This window comes from Apteryx mantelli, chromosome 2 (assembly GCF_036417845.1).
Source record: "Apteryx mantelli isolate bAptMan1 chromosome 2, bAptMan1.hap1, whole genome shotgun sequence".
Classification (NCBI taxonomy): Eukaryota; Metazoa; Chordata; class Aves; order Apterygiformes; family Apterygidae; genus Apteryx; species Apteryx mantelli.
This window is the reverse complement of record NC_089979.1, coordinates 36,806,775-36,826,774: the sequence shown is the minus strand read 5'-3', so window position 1 is coordinate 36,826,774 and position 20,000 is coordinate 36,806,775. Positions and strand designations below refer to the sequence as shown.

The window sequence follows — 20,000 nt, the reverse complement described above, 5'->3', positions numbered from 1 at the left end:
ATTGACTTGAACATATCAATGGCACTGTTGGACAATTCTTGCTGAGTGTTAAGATGATTTATGTAACAGACCAAAGGTTTCCACAGTAATGCATTATACTCTCCAGCTATCAAGCCTTGTTCATGCAGAGGCAAAAGAAGCTGAAAAACACTTGCTTCTGAAGGTCCTCTGTTTAGAATTTGAGATAAGGTTGATCCTATTAAAACTCCTAGAAATATCTGCTGTCAAATACATTATCCTAACTTTCAAATGTGCATACGGTACACTGCTGTTTTTCCTCTTCTAATGAGCTCATTGTTTTTACATTACTCTCAATTCATAACTATTTCAGTTATGTAACAGTGTGTTCAATAATAGAAGAGGAGACAGCCTGAAGCATCTATCTTTTAAAAACTGGCATCCTTCTACTGTTCGGATGCAAAAGCCTTGGTGCAAATGAAAAATTAAGACATGCTCTACGTAGCTGGCAGTACCATTCACTTCATTTAAATTAAATATCTATAGGCAAATTCCAAATTTTTAAGGAATTATTGCTAATACCAGATTCTGTTGAGTGCATGCATGGTGACTGATGCAACCACTAAGCACATGAATTAGACTTACTTAATGAATTAGACTTATCTTTTGTGCTGCCATATAGTAATGGTTCTACTCTTTCCAAAGGCATTTATATTGGATATTTGAAGGCTTGCTGCCTCTTGTGGTCAGCCTGTTTGAAGTATCTTCTTTGGTTTCCCTTCTCTGCTTAGTTTTTTAAAGTTTTTTTTTTTAATTTTAGAAACATAAATAAGTTTTGCTGGCCAATATGCGTTCACCACTGTAGATTATTCACGGAGAAGGGCTTTATTCTTTCTTCCTTCTTTCTCCTTATTCCCCTTTCCTCAGTTCTTATGCAGTCAGGTTGTGCAAACATTTCCCGTATTATTCTGAATACAACATATCTGGGTTCCACAGAATAGGAATACAAGATTATTTTGGTGTTCTTACTGATCCTCATAGCAGGATGCTTAGTTGAGTTATGTGATGCTAAAGTAAAGAACTGCCCTTTGACATACAACCCCCCTCCCACCCTTCAACCCTCCCTAGCTTGTTGCTGGATTTGGCCAGGCTAAGTGGCATAAAAGATAAATTGGAGGGGACCAACGAGGTCATTGTTGAGGAACAAAAAAAGCTTGGACTTCGGTTGGACTGTGAATCAGGGTTAAGTGTTAATATCATTTTATTCTGGAAAGCTTTTCTCATAAAATTATAGGCTAAGGTGGCATAAATAATAAGGTCTCTTGATCTCAGGGTGGATATCTCAAATATCATCTGCTTTATGAAGTCTCCATCATTTGGGGTAGAATTGTCACAAATATTTAACTAGAAACACAGAAAATTATCCTTTAGATTTGGGGGACCATCCTTGACTGAAAAAGCTATTTGTACGTTCAAGTCTGTGAATAGCCCAAATTCAAGGTTGCTCAGTTCTGAGGTTCCCATTACGTTACTCCCATCTGAAGTATGCTATCAAATCTGCTTATAATAAATTCAGATGTAATGAAAATCCTCTTTATTATAAAGTAAAATTAAAGCCTGTGTCTCTTCAGTGCCTTCCAGTGGGTTAAATGGTGTTACTTTGTAAAGGACTTTCTCTCTGGAATGTCACAGAAGTCTAGGAGGTTCCCCTAGAAGGAGGAGCTGCTAAACACCTCACCCACTCCCACAGTCATAAGATGAAGGCAAAATCACTGGCAAAGTTCCTGGGAGCTCTGTGGTAAGGCAAATAAAGCATTTACTGCTACTCTTTTTGATTCAAAAGTGAAAAGGAGAGTTTGCTAGTATTTCTGTGACCAGTAGAATGAAAAGTACCTATTCTATGTCTTGTCTTTCTGAGTAGAGTAAAATTGTGCTGATACAAAAGCCAGCTATGAAAGAAAAAACCCTAGGGAGGGTAAAAAGACTAACCCTGCTCCCCACCCCCAAGAAAAACCTAAGAGAGCTGAAGCTACAGGCCGCATGTATTATTAATACATATGAGCTGTACTTATTAACTGTAATTGGATACAGGCAGTGTAGCCATCCCTAATGCTTTTGGTGGTAGATTACTGCTTTCATTAGAAATTCTAGATAAATGGAAGTGGGCTGGAAGAAGAGATGCTCTAGGAAAGCCTGGGATAGTGACAGGGTAATAACTGGCTTGGGAGTGGGACCTTATGCTTCAGGGACATCTTGGACTTGGTCTTGCACTGCAGTTCCCCTAAACCTCTTTTGAGGAAGAAAATAACCCTATTTTCCAGCAAAACGGTCATATTACACATGCCCATTGCCAGCAATGGCCCAGTCGCATCAAGGGGAACCTCTCCCGATGGCAAGGGGGAAGATGGCCACAGCTTAGGGGAAGATAGCAGCAGTGGGCACTGAAGCTTGTACCTGCTGTGGGAAGGACAAGCACATGTCCTCTTCTTCATTTCCTCCTTCCCCATGCAGATGCTGCAACCTTGTTTCTGGGGTATGTTAGGCTTACTGCACACGTGAGCAGGACTACTGCTTTCCAACTTGCCAGTGGGCTGAGTCATTACACACGTGTGGAGCATGTTCCTGGACAGGCCAAACTGGAGTACTGTCATGTTACTCATGATTTAGGAACCACATGTACACATACTAAATATGGCAATACCAACTTGGCTGGAAAATGATAGGTGAACAGGGTCCTCCTCAGCTGCTTTCAAACAACTGTCTTCCATTAGCATGCGGACTGGATTCTGCTAACTTTGGTGAAATAGTCAAATAGTTTATTTGTCTTTTTCTTAAAAAAAGGCAAAAAAAAAAAAAAAGCATTATAGGAAGTACTAGTGCTGTGTAACTATGTTGTTCAGCCACTACCATAGTATGGCAGAATTATATTTACTAGAGTCAGTGATTAATTCTACATAAATTACATGTTGTTTTGACATTTTATTGCCTTTGCTACAGTATCGCTATTTCAAGAAGCTTATTTAAGTGTAATTGACAATTATGTGTTAGGTGATGTGGGATCAAATACACTCTAGAAGTTTTGCAAGCAATAACCATGGTGTGTTCTTTTTTTAATAATAAGAGAGTAACCTTGTATTTAAAATGCTTAGCCCACATATATAACATATGTAATGTAATTATTATATAGCTTACACGTGATGCAACTACAGATTTGGGTTGTGGAATTTTATGACACTAGTGTTTTATTTCCATTTTAATAAGTGAAGTTAATGTCCTAATGGCAATTCAATTGTTTCTAGCATTTTTGAAGTGTTACTAATTAAAGATGCATTTGAAACACAGCAAATCAAAGTCTAACTAAAGTGAAAGCTGGACTCTCAACATATGGCATGCAAGAAGGGTGCACAAATAAGATAGCAAATCTGCTGTACACCCTCAATATTCGTGGTGTGCGCACAGCCAGTCTGTCAATATTTAGTTTAGGAATATTTGCTTTCAGCAGCAACCCCAAGTTGATGTCCCCACTTCTTTAATCCAGATCCTTGTCCTACTCTTGCTTCAGGACAGTAGGAGGCCAGATCTCTCAGCAACCCTTCCTCCTCTAGAAGGTGTTGAGCAGGGACATTCTGATTCAGCAAAGATACAGTACAAGGTATTTTCACTGTAGGACAGTGAGAGATAGAAAGCAAATGTGGGATTAACACTTCTTTGTACCTACTAAATCATGGGAGAGAAAACTGTTTTGAGGCCTTGAATCTTTTGGGATGGTAGAGAAGACAGTGTTGAACACTAAATGTCCTCCTTTCACAGCTCATGAATCTTTCCTGGTAGATGTAAGCTATAGGCATCTAAGCCCACAAGGATTACAGTAACCAAATCTATTTATACGGCATGTGGGACAGTGCTGGTCCAGAACAGCATTATGAGTTTTGTCATTTTCTTTATTTCTGTTCCTCCTTAATGTTTTGTTACTGTGGTATTAGACCTTAAGCTGTCTCTTTACAGACCTTTCTTTTCATTGTCTGTCTAATACAATAGTAACTAGCCAACTGTAACTTTGTCTATAATATTTTATTTGGTCTTACACAGCTTATACACTGTGGCTGAGTAAATATTACTCTTTAATTTAAATTATTTTTTAATTATTCTTTAACATGGATATGTCCCCTCTCCATTTAGTGAGTGTGTATTTTTTACTGTATGTATTTCCTCCCTCGGCGATGTCACCACTGCATCATGGCTGCAACATGGCATGTAAAAACAGGGGCAAACATGCCTTAAAAATCTTCTCATGAAGCAAAGGGCAGAGGCAGGGGAAGACCAAACTGCTGCGCCAGAGGTGAGAAACGCAGAGGCAGAATACGGGCAGAGATGTGGTCCTTACATGAAAGCGTGGTGATATTGCCGCCAGCCCTTTTTGTGTCCCTGCTGCTTTCATTCATTGGCCTTTGCAGTCTAGCCCTCCTCTCCTATTTCATACTAAGATCCTCCCTAACAGAGGGGTGAATATACCTTGGGCTTGTCAGGAAACAAGCAAAGCAATCAAAGCCAGGGCAATGTGCACTGGAGTAGCTTCTTCTGTATTCGGCAGCTCACTGCAAATGTGTAACACTGGTTGTTGTCGGTCTGATTTAAAGTTTTTATTTCCATGCTCTCACAGAGGAGAGTAACCTCAGGCATTGGGGAGGACAGTATTACTATGATGAATAATGAAACACCCCTTGGCTTATAATTGGGCATTGATTCTTCCCTTGCCCTTCTGCATGAATTCATGCACCATACTGCCCTCCATTTGCAAACTCATGCTGGGGAAAACATATCCCTCTTTAACTGATGCCCTCATTCCCATACTTCCTAAAGGTGCTTTGCAGGAACAGAATATATTTAAATCCATGCACTTCCAGAATTAACAGAGGTGGAAGGACTGTGTTTCAGAAGAGGAGCAGGAAGGGTGGAGCTAGTTTCTGTGTGTTATAAACTTTGCAACTGTGGGTGTGGGATGTGCAAAGACTGACCACTTGCAAAGGAGTTGAGAACTGTAGCTCTTCTCCCAAAAGCAGAGGAGACTTTCAGGCTGACTGAACCGCTGTAACTGATCCCTCTTGACTGTTGATTTGGATCGTCTATCTTATGCTCCTCACCTTTTTTCTTTAAGAAATATAAGCATACCCACACTTATCCCCCAAATGAGCCCATCTGCTGTAGGAAGATTGTAGATAAATAATAGCAGTTATCCACCTTGGTGCATTACTCTGACTTTGCCTGTGGCTTTTCCTTGGATCAGATTGAGTTGGATGGCTTAACAGCAACAGAAAACAAAAGACTAAACAGTTTCTTTGTGGAATAAGTCATTTAGATGAATATATGTATGGCAGAGTTTATAGATGAAGAAAGGAAAAAAACATATTTTTGAGATATTATAATTGTATTTTTAAAAACATAAAGTATGTCCATATAAAGTATGTAGTATTTCTGTATTTATTTGTTTTCCTTTGCAGCAGAACAAATGCATGGTTCTCCTGTAAGCCAAAAAGCAATATCTTTCTTCTTCACTACGTAATTCTTGATCTGAGTAGCAGGGAGTCTTATGAAACATTTTCAGCCAATGTTAATTTTATAAATTGTATTCCCTTTTCCACAATTCCCATGAAAAAGGTATTCAGCTAGATGAACACTCTTGGAAAATTTTAATAGGATCCTTGAAATCTGTTTGAATTTGGCTTCTTTAAAAAATCTCTCTCTAAGAGAAGCTGTGAAAGTACCAGAGATTCTTATGCCTTAGAGGCATTTTTTTATTCCATACATAATGGGGAAACTCCACTATTATAAGATATGGGTGTTTAAAATATTTTCTTTACTAGATTGAAGCTACTGCTTGGAAGTATGTGAGCTGGGGTTTTTTTGTTTGTTTTGTGTGACTTTTATTAATATTATTGTTCATTTTTTATATGATTTGTAGCACTTTCTATATTTTTCTTTCAGTCTTTTCCTGGCCCAAGTCTCGAAAGTGAAGATTTTAACATACCGCCTATAACTCCTCCGTCATTACCTGACCACTCACTGGTGCACTTGAATGAAATCGAGTCTGGATACCACTCGCTGTGTCATCCCATGAACCCCAATGGCCTACTTCCATTCCACCCACAAAACATGGATCTACCTGAAATTACAGTTTCCAACATGCTTGGCCAAGACGGCACACTGCTTTCAAATTCACTGTCTGCGGTAAGCATTTTCAGTCTTTCCTTTTGTACTACTTAAGCTGAGAAAATGCAGATATACAAACCTGTCTGAAAGGCTCAGAGGGAGCCAGCACCTGAACCGCTGAAGTCATGGAGCAGGCCTGCTCTCGGTTTTACTTCAGATTGGTGAAATCCTCTTCCCATTGGAGGTGGCATGAGTTTTACAGTTGAAATCCTGAAAGCAAGAATTTTGTCCACCGACTTGAGTAGATCTGCTTCTGCTGTAGATGGCTGTAAACAATGACAAAAGGAGGCCCAGGACTTTGACTTCCGCTGGAGCAGGATTGGGATCCAGATGGTTGTTGTTCTGTGTTTTTCTTATGAGGCTCTTTCCATCCTAATTTGCATATACTGAGAGATGTACAAAAATTTAATATCTCCTTTCATGTTTACTGCACTTTTGGAAAACAGCAAATGTTATTTCTGATTCTAGGCCAAATCCTAGAGCCTTTTACAGTTCCCAGTCCTTAGCCAGCCACAATCCAATTGAAATGACTGGACGATTTGCTTATAAAGTCTGTCAGATAGTCATTATGGTTGTAATCTTGGGAAGCCTGATATTATAAATCATTTCTTTGAATGTTAAATTGCTTGCAACAACTGCAGAGCTTCTTTACATGTTAAATTTTCAAGTGGGCTCTACAACTAATTAGTATACTTTTTACATACAAGCTCCAGACAAGACCGTTTTACAGAAGAGGTCATTATTTTTCTTTGCTGTAGAATTCTAGACCAAAGAGTGAAAAATCCCATCGGAGAGAATGGGGCTGCACCATTCAGAGTGTCAGCCTGGCCATGGGCGGGGGGCACTTCACTTCAGACTGCTAGATGGGCCACCCAAGAGCTACAGATCCAGAAAGCCAAAGTTAAGGATCTGCCATTCTGGAGATCCAACAGTCTCGGCTTGTCACCAGGAGAATTAGACACTTAGGGAACTATGTCCCAGCTGACAGGCTCTGCGCTTAGGCATTGAGTTTGTTTAGGCTTCCAGCTTCCTACCTCCACATCACGTTGCCTAAAATGAAATCAGGCCTGGGAGCTTGTGAGGGAAGCTGGGGCAGAATATGGAGGTTTAGGGGCTGAGGAGTCTAGGCTCAGCTCCCCGTTGACCCGTCAAGCTAACTACCAAAGAGCCAGGGACTTGGAAGCCTTAGTGGCCAAGGAACTGATGTAAGTTGGCAGAAAAACAGTTAGTTTACAACAAAAATCTGCCTTGTCACAGGGCTTCATTGTAACTTAATTAAAATCAAACTGCCTTGGTTTCAGGGAGCTCTGCATTCCCTCTGAGGATGTCCAACAAACTGTACTGCAGCGGGTCTAGTCTTGGCTTCTTATGCGCTGCTTAGTTGTCATTGATTTACTAGGATGTTGCATGCTTTGTGTTCAAGGTCATGATCTGACCCCAGGGTTATGTTCAGTCATGGGAGGAAAGGAAGAAGAGGCAGTTTTTCATACAGAAATATAAATATATGTTATGGAAATGCTTTGAATTTTGCTTGCATTTCTACAAAGCTGATGGCTTACAGAAAAGAACATGAGCTAAATCTTGTGTAGAGTTCTATGAATCAGAACTATGAAAAGCCCTGAAGAAGTAAGAGAAACCCTTGGCACTCCAGTAAAGACAAGCAGTATTTCATTGAATTGACCTCTTTTGAGCCATGATTATGGCTCAGAAACTATGCATTCTTTTAATCTCTGATGTTCCACATTAACCTCTTGCAAAGATCTCTGAGCAAAAGGCCTTGAGAGTTAGATCATCGCAGTGAATTATTGGATCAAGGGCAAATACAGAAAAAGCTTAATAACATAACTGGGCAATTTTGCTATTGGGACTTAGTGTAGATCAGAGAAAATCAAAATCAGAATTCAAGCAAATATGCATAGGAGGAAGTAAAGAAACACTAAATTTAAACAGTCATTTCTCGGAACAGTCATTTCATTCAATAAATAAAGCATGATTCTTGAAGCATCATGGACTAAGTCAACTGTTATTCCTAACTTGCATGCCCTTCACACACAAGAGGGCCTCTTCACTAGCAGTAACTTTTAACTGAAGCTGGCTTGTCTTGTCAAGGGGATTAAGCTACCTCTCAAGTTAACACAGCTAGTAGGATGTTGACACCATGATTTTGCACAGCTCAAATATTATTTTGCAGTATAGTTGCTCTGATTTGAATTTGCTGAGGAATTGAGGGAGAAAATTTAAGTTAATTCTTCAGTGAATCCAGTGACTTCTTCAGTGAACAGAGTGGTTCAATTGTCCTTTTGGCCTTCCATTGATGAGAAAAGACAGAAGTTTTTGCAGAGTTAGCATTCTTTATTTAGCTTTGAAGCAAGTTCTCTATTCTCTATAATCCAGAACCTTTTTACATTTTTTCTTCAGTATGACTCTGTTCTCTTGCTATTACTCATCTCTAGGTTTCCTTTTTACTATCTCACCAAACTCTGATCCGTTTAACAAGTATTTGCTTAAATCACTTTTATATTGCCTCACATGGAAAATAATGTATAAGTTTCTCCAATCTATCAAAACCCTTGGTTCCATATAATTTCTAGTATATCAGCTATCACTTAACATATTTGGAAATCATGTGTCTTGCTTCATTTTTCAGGGCACTAATGAATATTTTTAGAAAAATTATTCTTAGGAATGAATCTGTTGGCTGTTCTCTATCCCTAATTAATTTCACATCTTCAGCAAATTTTACTTCTTTAGTGCAGTGTGAATCTGATTGAATTTGGTCTATTTATTTTTACTTCCAGCATCTTTCCTTTTAGCCAGTTTGTTGGTATTATACCTACCTTTTGTGTTAGAACAGCTGAGTGGTTTTCAGTTGTTTTTTTAACAGACAATGCATTAATTAATGCTAGTCAAGTGACAGAAAGGCACAATAAGCTCAAAAAAAAAAAGGTAGGAAAGTAGTACACCGACTATAGCACTTCTTTTTCTTCTCAACTGCCAAGTCTTTTCAGACGAGGATTTCCATGATTTTGGACAGAGTGAAGATTAAGGATTTACCCCTCTTAAAAGTACTCCTTCAAAACTCCCCCCATTAGAACTCCTGGTTTCATACTGTGCAGCGCTCAGATGAAATCTCTCTGAGTAAGGATTGCAGGATTTGCCTCAATCTCTGAAGAATTTTCCTCTGTAGAAGTGCTTAAACACACACAGTAAGAACCCACCACTAGCTTAGTGAATTCTTATTAAGAATCAGCTTCTTGCAGGTTCTTTACATTGTGAGAATTCTCTTTCTGAAAAATTTTACAATGCTGGAAGATGAAAATTTCCCATTGGCATTTACAGTATCTGACACTTAAATTTGGAATTAGCCTCCTTTGAAGTTTTTTAGATTGATTGAAGTTCTCATTGTACCCTCAGTTTTAAAAGAAAAGAGAAAAAAACACTAAGATTTCTCTTTCTCAGTATTCTCTCTGTTCATATATTGACTTTTCTTTTCATGTGTTCCTGTCTTCCTGTTAGGTGTCATACACATGTGCAGAAACACACACACTCATTTATACAGTGCTGTCATGTGCAGATTTCTTTAGATGTTCATTATATATGGTATTGTAGTGGATTTGGGGGGGTTCAGAAGCCTACAGAATTCATGTAGAATCTGAGTGCGACAACATGGTCCAGCCCTGGCGTGGTGGTTCACATGTGGGAATGCTCTAAAGTCCTCTTTCAAAATGGTCATAACTTCCATTCCTGCTTCTTAAATAGATTAGGTATAGATATGATATAGCTGCATAATAAAGATGCACTGCTAGCTCTGTATTCATGTTTGTTTCTATATGATGAAAAAGGATCTTTTCCCCACATACTACAGTTGAAGGTAGACCAATGTAGGTTTGGTTCAGTTTCAGTTGGGTCTTGACCTGCCTGCACTTCTCTGCTTGCATGAATTTTCTGGAGATGTTCCAAGGACTGCCAGAAGTACCCTTCCTACATTTGCGAATAAATGCGATCTATACGATCCCTATGAGAATGTGCATTTATCTGTAAAAATGTTTTTGGATGTGTTGTATAAAATGAGTTTTACTGCATTTTCATTTCATCAACAAAACTATAGGCACTCTAGCTTCTGTAGTATATCCTATAGATGATTGTTTTTTCCCCCCAAGAAACCAGGGTTAAAAATCACAGTGCTGTTTTTACGTATAGAAAATACATATATATATTTTTTGAATGCTTTCATTTATAATCCTTGTGCTGATCTTTTTTGAAAATGATGGTATACTATAGAAAAAATTACAGGAAAGAAATAAAAGAGATTTCAATTTCTCTGAATGCTTCAAATTTCTGTTTTTGAAGTTTAAAGTGGAAAAGAAGTTAAAAGGCAATAAAATCAGGGGATTTATTTCCCAAATGCTCTATTTGTGCTGGCAACAAAAGCCAGCATAATGTATATACTTTGGTTTATTGTCATTTTAGTATACAGTCAAGGCACACTTTGAATTCAAAGGCTACTGTACAACTGTTTTGACAACCACCACATCAGTAGGTAATGTGCAGGACATATGAAACTGAAGCAAAAATGTTTCTTTAGGTCTATAGGGAGTGCATAACATCAATGAATTCAGATATATTAGAGCAGCATGAATTTCTAATATGTTGTTCTTATGGAAAAGACCACTGGCATATTGAATAATGCTACTTTCAAAGCAGAGCAGAAAATGTGATTGCAGACAATTTCATTGCTGTTTTTAAAATAAATATTTTCAAAATCTTGAGGTATTTTATTTCATGTAATGCATAAAATATGTAACAGTGGACTAGAGCTAAAGATCTTCTAGGACACCGAAGAGTAGATGATGTCAGCTATAATTATTCAGATGTGGAATAATAGAAGCATTAGTTTAAAATAAAATGCATGTCACAAAGGCTCATGTCCTTATATTAAAAAAAGCAATAAAAAGCTTTTTTTGCACACTTTGACAGAAGAATAAAGACAATGAATAATTATTTAACATTATGCCCCAATTCATCAAAGCCTGAACAATTACATTATACTTTTTCATGAATTATAATTTTTAGATATGCAGCCCATGAGAGAGTAATATCTTAAACAAAATGTAGCACTGTATAACAGTGAAGGAAAGCAGACAGCTACTTTTTTTTTCAATTTTCATCTCAGATAGAATGAAGCTAGTATTTCTTATCCATAGAACACTTGCTAATAAATCCAATATAGAAGATTATTATTGTCATAGCTAGTGTGTATTTAAAAGATTTTGTTTTAGCAGCTTCATACACTGTAGTTTAAATTCAATATTCATGACTCATCTTGAGGATAACCTGTATGGTTGCATTTTTTGGCACCTTTAAGGGTTAGTGCAAACCCCTGAGTCAAACAGAAATTTTATATTTCTGATGAACAAAATGGATAATTTTCATAACAAAAGATTTGCCCCTTCTTCTAACCTAAGTGTTGAGATTCGAATCACACTTGGATGCTTTTTTCTAGCCTGTATTGCATGAGAGCGGTAGAAGATACTTTTAGTCTCCAGTGAATACTTCACATTTGTGTCTCATTACCAGTTTACATTCAGTTTACATCAAAATTTACTGTTACACTACACAGACCTGCTGCTACCCCAAATTTTATTACAGTGAGTTATTGCCACCGGAACCACCAAATCTTAAAGTTAAGGTCATGAAACACCTTGTGTTATTTTTTTTTTTTTCATGTTAGACAACTTTACATTTTTGTATGATATCCTTCTTTTCCTTTTTTTTAACATATTTTAGAAACTGGCTTTTCTCACTAAAATAAGCCTTGTGCAGCAAAAGGTTACAGGAGTATGTTTTGTCAAACAGCCTAACCATAAGGATATATAGCCAAATCTTCAGCTGATGTAAGTCGGCATAACTTCATTGTCTTCAGTGAAATTATGATGATTTATTCCATCCAGGGCTCTGGGACATCATGTTTAGCTTTCCTTACTTCTGATGTCTGCTCCACTGTTTTGTCACCAGACAGACAAGAGAAAGATATGTAGAGGAGCTGGTTAATATGTAACTTGATCAAGGTTTCATAAATATCTGCATATTATGTATATGCAGTAATAGTAAATGCTAGTAGAAGGCTCTTCCCTGTGCTACAAATAAGCATTAAATGGTCTTAGGTCTACAAATTGCAGCTATATTAAATGAGACTGGAAACAAAGCATGTATTTTTAACATTAATGGTGATTAACCACTGAGATAACAGAGGTGGTCAGCTCTCTATAGTTGGGAATTTTAAAATCAAGGCTATCTCAAAAAGATGTGCTCTAGCTTGGATTCACCTAAAGAGACACACACACACCCTGCCACAGGTCAGAGCCTTCCTGCGGGTCACATTGACACCCAAGGGCTCTTGGCAGTAAACATTGAACCTCTACAGTTCCCTCCTAAAGGAAAATCAGCAAACTAGAAGAAAGCACCCTGGGGGCGCAGGCTACCAGTGGACCTCACCTTCTCGACGTCGGCTAGAACTAGTGTTCTTGGACCTGAGAGAAAAAGTTGCTATGAGAATGTTTGTGGCTAGTGCTTTTCATGAACTCAGCTTTTTTTCTGGTATTAAAGTATATGGAAGAGCTATACTTTCTGTCTATATTAAAGACAGAGCAGATAAATATTTACCCATAATTACAGAAAAATATTTGTACAGAAATGACCAGAACTCTTTTTCTAGAATGATTCCAGACCTTACTTTTAAAATTGCCAGTGAAGGTGTTGATTGAAGCTGTCCATTAGTCATATGTTTTAAGCTTATCCATCAGTTAGGAAATGCACTATTCAACTTATTTAAGTGTGGTTGTTGAGACTCTATTTAGCTCACGTATTTCAAAAATTAAGTAGGAAAACAACTGCTGTATAATTTCAAGAAGAAATAACAAGGTGACATACTCTATTTCTGAAAACAGCCTTCTTTAAAAGATGCTTTGGTGAACTTTTTTTCACAATGGTTACCCCTCATCTGAACAGGAATTTATTTCCTGCATAAAAAAGTAAAGCAGAATTCCTGGAGCAATATTAATTATTATTTCTTAGGCTTTAACCAGACTCCAAGGCATAGTTACGGAGTCAGGGCTTTCACGCACAGAGACATGGCGAATGTGGCACTGAAAGAAAGCCTTCAGTTGAGGGTGAGATTATATAACACCTTGTTTGTGAAGTGCTCACAGGAATGATTAATGCATATGCAGCATCATAGCTGCAAGTGTCAAACAAAACAGATAATAGAGTATGCAAATAGAGAAAACATAGCTCACAAAATATCAGAAATTCAGGGTTTTCAGCAGTAGAGACTGTTGACTTCAATCTGCTGCTTTTAACATAGTATGTAGTTGTCAAGAACAGCAGGATAATGAAATGTTTCTGAAGACTCTCTCAGTCTTCAGAGGAAAAAAAAAAAAGCTGAGTGATCATAAGGCCTATAAATGCAATAGAAATGAAACATCTTTTTCAAAAATTGTGAAGATGCTTTTGTGAAGACGAAAAGGAAGAAGCCCACAGTGCAGATGTAAGGGTGAGTTTTGTGTATCAGGCGGAGCAGTTGCTCCTTCCACCCATTTTCATTATTTTAATTGAATGCATTTACTTTCCTTGGAACTTGAAAGCAGTTGAGAAGATTGCAAACCCTACATGGATTTGTACTGCCTTCATCATCTCATCCCATTTTGTTCAGGGCATCGAACGATATGTTATATGCAAGAAACCAGTCCCAACATGACATGTGCTGTCTTAAGTTAAGTTTACATGGGCTGGATTACTCTGCTGAGGACTAAGACACAAATAACCCAGAACTTCATGCTGGTGCTGTCTGCTAGAGCTGAATATGAGTTCTCTTTGTCTAGTCTTGCCTTCATAGAGTCATAGATATTTCAGCAGATATTCACAGATACTCAGCAGTGCTCCAAAGTCTAGCATGTAAATTTAAGTGATAATACTGAGGGAAGAAATGTTACTACTTGGCAGTGTTTTGAGATTCTGACAGATACCCATCAGTGAAAAATAACTCATTTCTTGTTTTTATCCATTGATTGTATTCTTTCTCAAGGCAATTAAGAAATGTTTGAAGCGTAAGGACCTCTACTCCTTCCCTGGTCCATTCAAAAACACAGAGGTTCATTTTAGCTTGATCTTTATCTGTTTTAGCTTGAGCTTTATCTGTTTTTTTCCTCTTCATATATACAAAGTCTATACAGAGACACTATGTAAATTCTTATTCTCATATTGGGATTCCCTAAGGACAGCATGTAAAATGTTAACCTCCACTGTTGGACTAATCTTGCACTTTATCCACATGTATGCAACTTAGGAACTCATCTATATAGACTCACTCACACACATGCTTTGAACAGCATTTATGGCATGGTGTAAGTGCTGCTGCTTCTAGATTTGGACAATAAAGATATGAAAATGAATGTCCTTAATTCATTTCTTGGGTGTATCCTAGATGGATACAGTTACCAAAGAAGAACTTAAAGTATGTAGGGGCAGGGAGCTGCGTGGAATGAGGAACACATGCTTGTGCATATCTTTCAGTTACAAAAACCACAAAAATGAACCCTTTCCATTTGAAGGCAGGTGAACAAAGGCCTTCCAGTTCACGTCATGTATGACCAGCACGTACCCAGGGTTCTTCCCTGAACCAGCCTCTGGGGAAGGAGAAGGGGCAACGGAGGTGTTACAGGTGGTGACTTTGGACTCTGTGAGCCTGCCCCGACTTGGAGATGGTGCGGCCAGGAGCGCTCAGGGGATATAGAGATATATGGATACCACTGTTAGTCACTGAAGCCCTCTGCTGGAAAGGGAGCGTAAAAGACAGGATGTGACATCTGTAATGTCCTCCTTGTCCCCAAAGTGTGGATCCACCTTGTATGTTAAACAGGGATGGAAACTAGAACCAAATTATTAAAGTAGGTGCAACAGGCTTAATCAACATGCTGAAAATGGTTGCATCATAGAAAATTTTAACCAAATTGAATTATCAGTGCTGTTGCAGTGCCTGACTGTTAGTAACTTTAATGGTACGTACCGTTGCTATTTGAGTTAATAATTAGTCTGTTTCCTGAAGAGAGCTATGACACACCTATTGAATAGTAAGTGATGCTGCTTACTATCCCATCTTCGAACTTCTACTTCTCCTGACAATGGTGATATTGGGCTACAGGCGCCTTTACTTCATCTCTACAGCAGTTATGTTAGCTGAACAAATTTTTGAAATTAGATGTTTGGAATCTGGTCCTTTAGCAAAAAAGCCATGTGCGTGGAGGATTTACAGGATCAGGCCCTTGATAAGAATCCAACACTTTTTTATTGAGAGATGGGACTTCCTTCTAATACACTTTAAGATTACCTTCATTCACATATAAAGAATTTTAGAGATTAACTCAGTAACTAAGCTTCAGTTCCCTACACATGCCCTAATACTCAAGTGTGGGATCCCAGTTTAATGAATTTTATTACACTCCTCTTTCTTATAAAGTAGCATAAAAACTGTTTAGTGCAATAGGCTTAGTGCTGATCTGGTTATTAAGTACAGCTTAAGTTGCCTGACAGAAAGTATACAGTGTAAAATAACCACTGACAAAACTTTTAAAAGTTCAGTTTTCTAGGAAATATAAACCATAGCACTTGAAAAATAATGCTAGCCATTCTTTATTCTTTTGTAGCACCTTTCTTCTGTCTCAAAGTGCTTTGCAGTCACTAATTAGCTAAGAAGGTAATGTATTAATAACAGTACAAACAGGAATTTGCAATATCAGTATCTCATATCTGTCAAGTACTATACTGCAAAACAGAAAGACAAGTACTTTATTAAAAACCCAGTAAAATGTTATTCACAGAGAATACAAGTACAGATGAGTCCCAAGCTGAAAAGAGGCTGAAAGAGACAGATCTTAAGGGAGAGGAAAGAAATGACTCTATGCAGTGGGACCCATAATAACGAAAGTATTACCAGGAGCTGATTTCACGTGTGATGATCAGTACCAAAAGATGGGGAGTAATCTGTTGAGAGGCAACTTTCAATATTAGAACTAGCAGAAGTCCTCAAATGCAATAAAGGAGGGAATCAACTGCCATGTTTTACATGTCTAACACAAAGCAATTATAGTGAGTGTGTATTATGATAGCCGAGACCTTTAACCTATCGTGCAACCTGGAAGTGATACCACAGCCTTATTTAAGAGCCATGGAAAAGAGACAAGCGTTGCTTTGCCTGCCCTTGAAATGCAGTCAGCTCTGGGGAGAAGTGAAGTGTCTGTTTAACCACATGGTTTGACACTCCGCTGATTCTGCCCAAGACTCCCCAACTAGGATCTTCATAGCACATGTGTTTCTTCTCACTTGCCACCAGCTTTCTTGAATATAGGAAGGGGGAAACACGTAAAAGGAAAGCTTCTTGCCCAGTAACTGATGTCTGTGACATTTTAATTGTGGCCAGCATCATTGCCCTAACTTCATAGGTTGTAGCCTCTGCCTCTGAGTTGCGTTTTAGGAGCTCTGTTACTGGCTGAAAATAGTGGTCTTTTCAGAAGTATTCTGGTCTAATGTTAATCCTGTTCAACTCTAGTAGGGGTTTTCCCAGGGTTTCGACAGAAACAGAGTTAGCCCAGTAGAGAATGCTTTCCGTTGTTTAAAAATTGTGAACAGTTAGATTTTATATTATATCAGATTAAGACTGTGTCAACAAAAAACGTTTGTCAATAAAGATCCACTCTCCACCTTCATAGCTCTGAACTGATTTTCATTGTAACAGTTGAAAAAATAGTACAAACTGTAACAAGACTGTAGAGAAAAAATATCACATAGTTTGTTGTTTTGAAATACTTTTTTATTTTTTCAATTATCATAGAATTAAAGACAGTATGGTGAAACTACACTACTGGAAAAAGTTGCATGTGTAACCTGACCGCTTGGATCCTGGCTCTGTGCAACCTTACTGTTCTGTAACTTACTGAATAACAGAAATTGGTCCAGAAGGAACCTTCGGGTTCCTTCCTTAATCTAGTCCAAGGGAGGACTTTAAAAGATCATCTGCCCCAAAGCAAGATACGCTATACTTATGTCATTTCTGACAGATGTTTGTCTAAATTAGTTTTTAGTTTTGGAAACTGCAAAGGCTCCTCAGGCAAACTCTGTGTGCAGTACTTAAAAATTCACCTACTTTATTGTATACATAAAATCCAGAAAAGACAGTGGAGGTTACAGTAGATCATTTAATCCTTTGAGCTGTATTTTATTTATTTTATTTTTAAAGTGTGTTTATATATATTTATATTTTTAAAATGTATATTTATCGATGTCCTGAACAAAATATAATATCGATGCCCTGAACAAAATATAATAACCCGCCTGGATGCGATACTGTGCAACGTGCTCTAGGTGACCCTGCTTGAGCAGGGGGTTTGGACTAGATGATCTCCAGAGGTCCCTTCCAACCTCAACCATTCTGTGATTCTGTGATCTATGAATGAACGATAGGTAACAGATATTGATGGAGTAGCTAGGAAATAAATAATCACAGGGATGTATATCAACTTAGACTGTTTCTGTTCACAGCTGACTTGGCCATTTAAGAAACAGTACAGAAATAATCAGCTTTTCCCAAACCTTGTTAGCATGTAATCATTATCCAGATCATATTAGTTCATAACCCACAGAGAGCAAAATATTCTCCTTGAAGGTTCAGCTATAGTGTGTTATTTTATACAATTGCTCATGTCCGTATTTTCAACATTGTATTTATTTATAGTCATCCATTACTTAGAAAGCTAGGTTGACGGTATAGATGTTTATGATACCTAAAGAATGTCCCTACAAGTAATGGGATAAAAATAAGCAAAGGGTGAAGGTTAGAAAAAAAAAATTGTAATGTCAACTGAATAGTCTGCCATGTAATGTTAAAGCACTGGAACATGTATGGGAAAATCCTGCAGTGGCTGGGAGATGGGTTGGATGATTTAATAGGTCTTTCTTTGAGATGTAATTTCTATAACTGGTTGGCACATACACTGGTATTCAGACGTTTGGACTCATTTCTTATTTGTTTGGCAAACTGTTTCCTGTGAAAGGTTACAAATTAAAATAAATAGACTTTGCAGAAGATGAGCTACATGATATACTTGGAAAGAGTTTCTATGCTGATATTCAAGACATTAATGCCAAAGCAAAAGAAAACAATAGAGTCCTAATCCAGTGGTTTTGCTTGAATGCAATGTTAGGAAGGTGCATGACCATATATAATACTTACTTGGAATAGAATCTTCTTTATTCTAACAATAACTTAGGGTGGAAAAGATAAAATAGAGAAACAAATGTGTGACTAAGAAAAAAGTTTTTTCCCTTAGTTAGCAACAAAGATTGCACTGATGAGAGAGGGAGGGGGAAAGAAGGGAAAGCAAGCATTTATAAAAATGTTGATGTAGTTATAATTAGATCCATTTAGAACCAAAAGTTTTATGCAGAAACTGACAGAAGGATACACAATAATTACAGTTTGCTGACAAGCTGAATAGAGTTTCCTTTTTTTATCTTATGGTTTTAGGAAACCAAACTGTAAATAAATATGCAGTTTGACAGATTGTAATTGCGATCAGCAAGGCGTCTTTTCATTTAATCAGATGGTGTTATTAAAATGGGGTTACAATTAAACATTTTATAATGTGACGTAGAACTCTATTAAAATTCTCCAGCAAACAGTAATTTGCATTTGATGCTTCTGCAACCCATTTCTATTTGCAGAAACATTATTGGTTGTGACCTTCCAGCGGTTAGGTCTCAGTTTGCTGTTCTCTTCTTACTTTGATAAAAGATATTAAGTATCCTCTTTCTTTATCTCACAATGAAGCTTAAAATATTAATTTTGCTTTCTTTTTTTTTCTTTTTTTTTGACCCTTGTATTACAGTAGTAATACATTGGCCAAAGAAGGTTTGCACCAGAGGAAACATGGAATTGACTAAGGCAGCATAAATTCTCTTTCTCTTAGAAACTTTAGGTTTGATCAGCTGTAAGCATGTATCTGATTTGCAATTAAATAAATTTCAAGAAAAACTAATATGGCTTTTGAAAGATGTAAGTAATATTCATCATATTGAGGTACCTAAGACATTATTCCAATTTAAGGCAAAACAAACCCTTGGCCTTGGCACAGCCTTTCTGTAGATGTGATTAAATGATTCCAGGAAATCTAATAAAATATTTTTCAGGAATTCTTTACAGTGTGTCTACTATGATTCCAGATCTTATATTTCCATGTGGAAGTCCACTATTTATTACCAGCCTGGAGAGGAGAACATAAAGGAGCAATCAATAGTGGTTCAGTAGTCTGTTTTCTAAGACTTTTTCCAAACTGTGACTCACTGGGATTCAGATAGTCCTGGAGACAGTGGAATCATCATCCTCTAAGCAGCTGAAAAGAACAAGAAGAATCATTAAAAGATACAATTATTGAGTTATTCTTCCAGTGGACGCAGACTCCACTAATGGAACTGTTCATAGCAAATGTTTGGAGTGAAGGGTATGGGTCATTTGCATCAGCAAAAGCATCCTTTTGAGGATGAAACAGGCTTTGAAAATCAGGCAGCTAAGCTACTGCTCCTTTACTTCACCCTTTTTCTTCAGTGGACATTTTTGGAGGAAACATCAGTGGTTTGAGGAGAGGCAACATTTTCCTTACTGGAACATAATCAGTTTTTCAGTCAGTGGTTATAAAACATACATTTTTGTTTCTTGTCACTATAGTATCTTACAGTGTCATCTGTTCACTAGTAGTAGACAAAAGTAAGAATAAGGAGAAAGAAAA

General features: G+C 37.5%; 1 protein-coding gene across 2 annotated transcripts in view; it reads left to right on the top strand.

Annotated features, from left to right (window-relative positions):
- TOX (thymocyte selection associated high mobility group box) overlaps positions 1 to 20,000 on the top strand; it is a 222,732-nt gene that overhangs the window by 123,919 nt on the left and 78,813 nt on the right. For both annotated transcript variants that reach the window (XM_067292333.1, XM_013954754.2), the window contains one exon: positions 5,941 to 6,183. In XM_067292333.1, coding sequence (XP_067148434.1) covers positions 5,941 to 6,183 — 243 coding nt within the window. The remainder of the gene's footprint in view (positions 1 to 5,940; positions 6,184 to 20,000) is intronic.